The 8697-nt window shown below is 44.6% G+C and overlaps 1 protein-coding gene across 1 annotated transcript; it reads right to left on the bottom strand.

Moving 5' to 3' along the window:
• Positions 1 to 378: 378 nt before the first annotated feature.
• Positions 379 to 1107, bottom strand: LOC119367727. Its single transcript, XM_037633158.1, has 2 exons — positions 733 to 1107; positions 379 to 617 (listed from the first exon to the last, which is right to left on the bottom strand). The coding sequence occupies exons 1-2, from the start codon at positions 1052 to 1054 to the stop codon at positions 472 to 474; spliced, it is 468 nt and encodes a 155-aa protein (XP_037489055.1). The 5' UTR covers positions 1055 to 1107; the 3' UTR covers positions 379 to 471.
• Positions 1108 to 8697: the final 7590 nt, after the last annotated feature.

Below are 8697 nucleotides of genomic sequence, written 5' to 3'. Positions count from 1 at the left end.
CTCTCTATGTTAATGGGTGTGGTTTAGTGCATTTCATAAAAAAAGTGCAGTTGGTTTGTATTTTGTGTGATTGTAATGTGCAGACAGAAAAAAGGATTATTTGTGTGGATTACTCAGTTTGTAAAATCTTTTCTTTGTAAAAGCTAGCAGTGCGCTTGGTGAACCAAAGAAGTACATTTTTTCAAACTATTGTAGTTAATTGCTAAATTCTTTGTGGTTCGCTTTATAAAATCTGTGTGGTTCAATATGCAAAATTAAAAAAATGCAGTACACTTGACCCGTTCATTATCTCTTGTGTGAAGTGCAATTTATTTCGTGTTTCTCAAAATTCAATTGACTACATCAACACTTGTAGTGTGTTTGGTCCTCAGATGTGGTTCACTTTTGAGAGTGATGTTGTTCACTTGCCTCCAACATGAAAATGCAAAAAAAATGAGTGAAACAACAAGATGCTAATGCGATTTGTTGAGATTAATTTTGTATAAGGGAAATCTCCCCTTGCCCAACATCCAAGCAGTTGCATCGCGCGGACGCCTGTGTCCCGGCAACCGGCGCATCTCTCTGGAACCGACGCCTCCTCTGGATCGTCGTGTCTCTCCAGGAGATATATAAGCGTCCTGTAAACCATCATCAAGGGATTCGATCATTCTGATTCAAAACACCTTATCACGCATGTAGACAACCAGCGAGAGCGAAAGGCAACAACAAGAGGAGAAGAGAGGGAGAACTCACCGCCGGTGAGATGCCTGGCCTTGTTTCCTTCTTCCTCCGCCTGATCCATGAGGACGGTCGTCGCTACCATCGTCGTTACCATGGCGTTGGTGGCCTCCATCGTTTCCGTCGCAGGATGCAGGCCGTCTGCCGTTTCGGCCGTTGCATCGCTGGCCGTTATGGTCGCCGCGCCACTGGACATGGCGCCCGTGGTGGTTACCGCGCCACTGGACACGACCACGACGTTGACAGACGCGCCGCTCCTGGTGCTCACCACGCCCCGGGACAGGGTCGCCGCGCCACAGGACGCGCCCACCGCGGTGCTCCTGGCGCCCATGGCCATGCGCCACAGGACCCTCGTATGGTGGTCGGCCCGAGCGCTCCGATGATTAACGGGGCCGCCACTGTGCCTGGATCGCCCTCGGTTCCCCGCCTCCACCCCCACTGCCACCGGCCGCGTGGCTACCGCCCTCGACGCCGACGCCCGCCGGCAAGGCTGTTGGCCCGAGTCATGGCCCTCCTGGCTACGCGCCCATGCCGATGCGCGCCGTCGTGAACGAGGAGGAGGCGCTCACCTTCGTCTTCGCGCCGACCAGTGCCTCCGGAGTAGTCCGCCTTGGAGCCGACATGGAGGGCGTTGACGCCATCGCCACGCCTCAGCAGGAGACGGTTGCGGGCTCGAGCAGCCGAGCCGCACGGCGCTTCGGGCGTCTCTTCGGGCGCGCCGTCGCCGCCATCGACCGTCGCCCCAGCCGCCGCCCCAGCTCGTGGGCTCCGGCAAGTCTCGGACTCGCCAGCGTCGCACCAGACGCTGCTCGCTCGGATCACATCATCGTCGACTCTTCTTCGGACGAGGAGGGGTCGTCGGGGCAACGCCGGTGACCACCGGAATCGCGAGGGCCTGCGGCGGCCGCTCCTCCCGCCGGCGCCGCCGTGTGAGAGAGGGGATCGAGCAAAGGTGGGGGTGCGGGGTTCGGATACTCCGACCCTTATCCGATCCACCCGCTCCCTCCTGTCCTTGTGCGGTGCATGCAATGCGGCGGCGCATGGGCCGGCCAAAGGCCGGGCAGGCCCAGGCCCAGGCGCCCGCGATGGCTGTTGTTCCTCTCCCGTGCGGTGCTGCGGCGGATGGGCCGGCCAGAAGTGTGGATTATTATTTTTTCTCTGTTTTCTTAACATTAGTACTAATTATTGCATTTGTGCAATTTTTAGACTATGTTTAGTACTGTTTAGTACTTAGATTGACTAGTACTTACATTTTAGTCCTGTTCTAGATTTATTCTGTGATAGGACTTGTGTAATTATTAGTAGGTGTGTTTATATTATGTAATGGATTGCATATAAATAAAGTATCAGAGTTCATCCGAGAAGAATGACATGTTCTATGTGTTTACCACATACCCAGTTCTCTTGAACATGTACTTGCGATTGACATCATCTTCTCTCGCATATCAAACTTGCAAATTTTTGAATATTTCTCCCTCCTTAAATATGAATTGTAGCATACACAAGGTAATGGCAATGTAGCCTATTACTGTGAGATCTAAGTGATCTTCAATGTGTTATGTTTACACAATTGAGGTTAAGATTTTTTTTTCAAGTTTTACACTTGAGCATCAAATTTTTGTGTTCTTATTACAGAACCATGATGGTTTTAATTTACCACATGTAAATTAATTATCTCTGTCTCCTCATGTAGGCAAAGATGACTGCCAAAGAGTTTGAGGAGCTTGCCCTCGATGGCCACAATTACCCTACATGGGCTATGGACATCAAGATCAGTCTTGCGTCCCGTGGGATAGCGCGTGCAATACAACCCCCGGAGACTCCTCTCCCGGATGGGGCCACGCCGCTGATAGAACAACAGAACTATGCTGCCTTATTCATCATAAGGCACCATATTCATCCAGATCTCAAGTCTGAGTATTTACAGGAGGAATCTCCTAGTACTCTGTTTCTGGCCCTCAAAACGAGGTATGAACAGCAGAAGGCAGTAGTCCTGTCAGAAGCACTCCATGATTGGACTCATCTCCGTCTTCAGGATTTCAAGTCCATTGGTGAGTACAATCATGCTGTTCATAAGATATGTTCCAAACTGCGCTTTTGCAAGAAGGAACCTACTGAAGGGGAGAAGATAGAGAAAACTTTGTCTACTATGCTTCCTTCAGATAGAATCCTCCAACAGCAATACCGTGCTCGAAACTACACTGTCTATTCCGAGCTTATTCACATGTTACTTCAGGCTGAAAAGCATGATGAGCTACTCACTAAGAATGGCTCTCAACACCCAGTTGGGGCACAACCTTTACCTAAAGTCCATCTGAATGTTGCAAATAGACAAAAGTTTAATGGTACCCCTCGGGGTAAACAATCCAATTTCGAGCATAAGCGAAAGCGAAATGGGAACAGGAGATCTCGATACCCAGGCAAGGGAAAAGGCACTTCAAAGCCCAGGTTTGATAAATCTAAGCTTTGCAGCAAGTGTGGATGCTACACGCATTCTACTGAAAAGTGCACAATGCCCAAGCATCTGGTTATGTTGTACCAGCAATCTCAGGGACGCAAAGCACCTCAAGGGAAAAGGTTTGAAGCCAACTTCAACCTTCATCCCCATAGCGCAAAACGAGCCGGTGATTCGCACGATGTTCCTCCTGGACCGAGGAACGCCATGATTCCTTATCTGCCTGAGGATACTACTGAAACGAAGAACACGTTGATTGAGTACACTGCAAACCACGTGTTTGGCGACTTCGATTAGTCCCTCAATCTCCTAGTGATCTACTTAATTATTTCCATTTGTGATGATTGTAATAAGAACATAAGTTTGTTGTTGTCTTTATATTGTATTGTATCAGCACATTTGGTATAATAAAGATTGTATTCTATATATGACTATGAGATTTTCTTATTGAAAATACTTTGTTTTATATAGTTTTCTACGGGGACAATCCGATGGAAGAGGAATTATGCCTTGTGGACAGTGGTACCACAAACTCCATACTGAGGGAGATGAAATATTTCCAAACTCTGAAAAAGATTAATAGAGATATTCTAACTATCGCTGGACGCGATACAGTGATTGTTGGTACTGGTCGTGCCATATTCACCCTCCCGCGGTACACAAGTGACGATTGAGGATGCTTTATTGTATCCCGACTCATCACGTACCCTGATCAGTTATCGAGATATCCATAAGAATGGTTTTCACATTGAAACCCATGAAGACAACAAAGAGGAGTATCTACTCTTTACTAAAGATGACGGATATGGCAAAAAGGTACATGAGAAAATTCCTTCTCTATCGTCTGGTTTGTACTATACGTACATCAAACCCATGGAACATGTTGCATACAAAGTAATTTTTCAGAATGTTAACGCATTCCAAACCTGGCATGATCACCTAGACCATCCTGGAATAGGGATGATGAGAAAAATTACTAGAATTCCATAGGTCATAATTTGCTTGAGTCAAAATTTCCTCAATCTTCTGATTTTGTGTGCACATCTTTTGCCATGGGAAAGCTAATTTTGAGGCCCTCACACCTCAAAATACAAGCTGAACCACTTCAGTCCCTTGAACGTATTCAAGGAGACATTTGTGGTCCCATTCAGCCATTATCTGGACCTTTCCGGTATTTCATGGTTCTCATTGACGCATCTACACGATGGTCACATGTGTGTCTTCTGTCCACACGAAACCATGCATTTGCCAAGATAATGAGGCAAGTCATTAAGTTGCAAGCCCATTATCCTAAAAGTTGAATTAAGTCAATTCAAATGGACAATGCTGCAGAATTCTCCTCATGTGCTTTCAATGATTGTTGCATGGCTTTGGGGATTGAAGTTCAGCACTCTGTTCCATATGTTCATACACAAAATGGTTTGGCTGAAGCATCGATTAAGAGGATCGAACTCATTGCAAGACCTTTGTTAACGAATTGCAACTTGCCAACCTCTTGTTGGGGTCACGCTGTTTTACACGCTGCTGACTTGATACAATTGGGGCGAACTGCATATCACAGTTCTTCCCCTCTGGAATTGGTACATGGAAATCCTCCAAGCATTTCCCATCTGCGTAAGTTCGGATGTGCCGCATACATCCCGATCTCACCACCACAGCGGACATCTATGGGCCCACGTAGGAAGTCGAGGATCTATGTGGGGTACAAATCACCGTCGATTATCAAGTACCTGGAACCCCTGACTGGGGATCTGTTCACGGCCCGTCACGCTGATTGCATATTTAATGAGGAACATTTTCCGGCATTAGGGGAGATTTCAAGTACCAGAAAGAATGCCGGGAAATTGATTGGAATGCTCATGCCATTTCATCCTCTGATCCACGTACCCAAGAGACCGAACTTCAAGTTTGGAAGATCATTAATTTGCAATATCTTGCAAATAATCTGCCAGATTCATTTACTGATTTGAAAGGTGTTACAAAATCCTTAAACCCAGCCAGAAACGCGCCGGAAAGAGTGGAGGTACCAACAAAAACCACTCAACTCCCTATTCCTAAAAAGAGGGGGAGTAGTACGGCCTCTGACCTGGAGCATGCTTCTAGAAAGCAGCAAAGGAAAGCGAGGAGAAAAACCTCGGAGTCAGTAAATGCAGGTCAACTTAATGTTGACAAACACCTGATGGGTAGTAAACACCCAATGGAAGGGCAACCTCCACAACCCAGTTCCAGTGTGCACAGACTGACTGGGACATCGGAACACCCAGACTCGATCGTATTGGGAAATCATGAAGAGTCACTAGGGGTGTAGGAAATTTCCATCAACTATGTTGATTCTGGAGAATCATTTGACCGTAAGACTATGACTGTCGACATATATTTTGCTGAAAAGATTGCAGATACCCTTCTCACTGATCATGATCCAAGGTCTATCGTTGAGTGCCAAAAGCGCTCCGACTGGCCTAAATGGAAGGATGCAATCCAAGCAGAAATTGCCTCGCTTAACAAAAGAAAGGTATTCACTGAAGCAATACCTACACCTCCCAGTGTTTTCCTGTGGGATTCAAATGGGTTTTTCTCCGAAAACAGAATGAGAACAATGAGGTGGTGAGATATAAAGCAAGGCTCGTAGCACAAGGTTTCACGCAGAAACCCGGCATTGATTTCACTGAAACAAATTCTATAGTGATGAGTGCAGCCACTTTCCGATATCTTATATCTCTGGCAGTGCAAAAGCGTCTATCTATGCAGTTGATGGACGTCATGACCGCATATCTTTACAGGTCACTAGATTCAGACATATATATGAAGGTTCCTGATGGAATCTTTGTCCCGAATAAAAATGCAAAATGCAACATGTATTGTGTAAAGCTGAATAAGTCATTATATGGCTTAAGGCAGTCGGGACGGATGTGGTACAACCGACTCAGTGAGTTCCTTCTTCAGAAAGGTTACTCCAATAGTGCTGATTGCCCATGTGGATTTTGCATCATTTCTGTGTATGTTGATGATTTCAACATCATCGGCAGCACACCAGACATTGATGAAGCACGCAATCACCTAAAGATGGAATTTGAGATGAAGGATTTGGGTAAAACCAAATTTTGCTTAGGTATTCAACTTGAGCATCTTCCCTCAGGAATCATGGTACACCAATCTGCCTATATCCAGAAAATATTGGAGAAATTCAATATGGACAAATCCTATCCATCCAAAACTCCTATGGTGGTTCGATCTCTAGACGTGGAGAAAGGTCCGTTCAGACCAAGGGACGATGGAGAAGAGGTGTTGGGACCTGAAGTTCCATATCTCAGTGTCGTTGGAGCGCTTATGTATCTTGCAAATTGCACGAGACCTAATATTGCATTTGAAGTGAATGTACTTGCTAGACATAGCATAGCTCCCACCAAACATCATTGTCTGGAGTGAAGAATGTCTTTCGATATCTCTAAGGCACAAAGGATCTTGGTTTATTTTTCCAGTTCCAGAAAAATTAGGACTCTGATATGATTGGATATGCAGATGCCGACTATTTGTCTGATCCCCATAATACCAGATCTCAGACCGGCTTCGTGTTCCTTCATGGTGGTACTGCTATATCATGGAAGTCTTCGAAACAGACTCTGGTGGCAACATCTACCAATCATTCTGAAATAATTTCATTATTTGAAGCAACATGTGAATGTGTATGGCTTCGCAGAATGATAAACCACATACAACAGTCATGTGGAATTGGTTCGATAGAATCACCTACCGTTATCTATGAAGATAATGTGGTCTGTGTTGCGCAGATGCAAACAGGATACATCAAGAGTAATATCACCAAGCATATTTCTCCTAAATGGTTTTTTCCCCATAATCTTCAAAAAAAGCGGGGAAATTAGCATTCTACAAGTCAAATCATGCGACAACTTTGCTGATTTATTTACCAAGTCTCTACCAAATTCTACGTTCTAGAAATGTGTTCATGGAATTGGTATGCGAAGACTTAGGGACTTGCAGGTGTCAGGGGGAGTCTCTTCTTGAGATATCCTTATTTTAGTGACATCACATTATGCTATCTTTCTTTGTGAGTATGTGTTTCAGGATCTCATCAAAGATTTTATGAAGAACTTTTGAAGGAGAATCTTTTGAGATGATAGAGCATCCTGAACAATCGTGAAGATGATTCTACATGGTCAAGAGTAGATTAGGGGGAGTGTTGAGATTAATTCTGTAAAAGGGAAATCTCCCCTTGCCCAACGGCCAAGCAGTTGCATCGCGCGGACGCCTGTGTCCCGGCAACCGGCGCATCTCTCTGGAACCGATGCCTCCTCTGGATCCTTGTGTCTCTCCAGGAGATATATAAGCGTCCTGTAAACCATCATCAAGGGATTCGATCATTCTGATTCAAAACACGATTCACTTTGATATATGTCGTGGCTCACTTGCCCTTGTCTTTGTGGTCCACTCTCGTTCATAAAATAAAGTTGGAAAAAGGACAACAAAAACAAACACTCGTATGGAAAACATTACGTCCCACAAAATAGAAATCATGCAGTACACTTGTTTATCCAATGAAGTGCGGTTTTAGTCTAAAGAAATACGGTTTTCTATCTGATGCAGCACATATGACAATTTTGGTGTCGCGAAAAAACATAATGTCCGCATTTTGTTAAAATCAAAATTGCTCTTAAACCGTAAAGAATAAGAGAGAGTGTTCTACATGAAAAAGTTGCGTCTCATTGATATCTTTCCAATGGTGTATGATTTGAATCATTTTGACCAGCGGTTTGTAAAAATTTCATGAAAAACGGCCGCTGCCACTCGTCATCTGTCGAACGATTTTCAAAATTAACTTAAAATCATAAGGAATTTCGAAAACATTCCAACATATGAAAGTTGCGCCTCATTCGTAGCTTTTCGATGGTGTATCATGCGCCTCGTTTCGACGAACTATTAAAAAACTGGAGCCAAAATAATACCGAAAATTGCAAAAAAAAAATCAAAAAAACACAATTCCGCGATTTACTAAATTTAAAAATGCTTTTAAACCGTAGCGAATTAAAGAAAATAATAGATATGAAAAAGATGCGCTTAGACGATATCTTTCCAATGGTGTATCATTTGCTTCATTCTGGGTCGCGGTTTAGAAGAAAACGCGAAAAAACGTTCGCTGTCATTCGTTGTGAGCCGCACAATTTTCGAAACTGCTCTTAAACTATGATGAATCTCGAAAAGTGTTCAACATGGTGAAGTTGCGCCTAATCCATAGCTTCTCAACGGTATATTACATGCATCGTTTCGATAAGCGGTTAAAAAACTAGAGCGAAAACAGTACCGAAAAAACAACGCGTGCAGTTTTTTGCGACACGAAGTTCACTCGTGTGAGTACTGCAGCACAGTTGGTTCAAACAATGACGTGCATTTGCGCTGAGCGTGCAGTGCGGAAGTGTTATCAGAATAGTTATTCTGCTAATATTAGCAGAATAGATGGGCTGTATATAGGGTGGGTCTATTCTAATAACACCCCTGAAGACCTTATTCTG

The sequence above is a fragment of the Triticum dicoccoides genome, chromosome 2B (assembly GCF_002162155.2).
Source record: "Triticum dicoccoides isolate Atlit2015 ecotype Zavitan chromosome 2B, WEW_v2.0, whole genome shotgun sequence".
NCBI lineage: Eukaryota > Viridiplantae > Streptophyta > Magnoliopsida > Poales > Poaceae > Triticum > Triticum dicoccoides.
This window is presented reverse-complemented; position numbering and strand designations above follow the sequence as displayed.

Excerpts from the sequence above, each read along its gene's own strand:
- LOC119367727 (XM_037633158.1), bottom strand. The coding sequence starts at position 1,054 with ATGGCCATGGGCGCCAGGAGCACCGCGGTGGGCGCGTCCTGTGGCGCG. Across the intron at positions 618-732 it reads GGCCAGGCATCTCACCGGCG|GACGCTTATATATCTCCTGG; the intron begins GTGAGTTCTCCC and ends GATGGTTTACAG.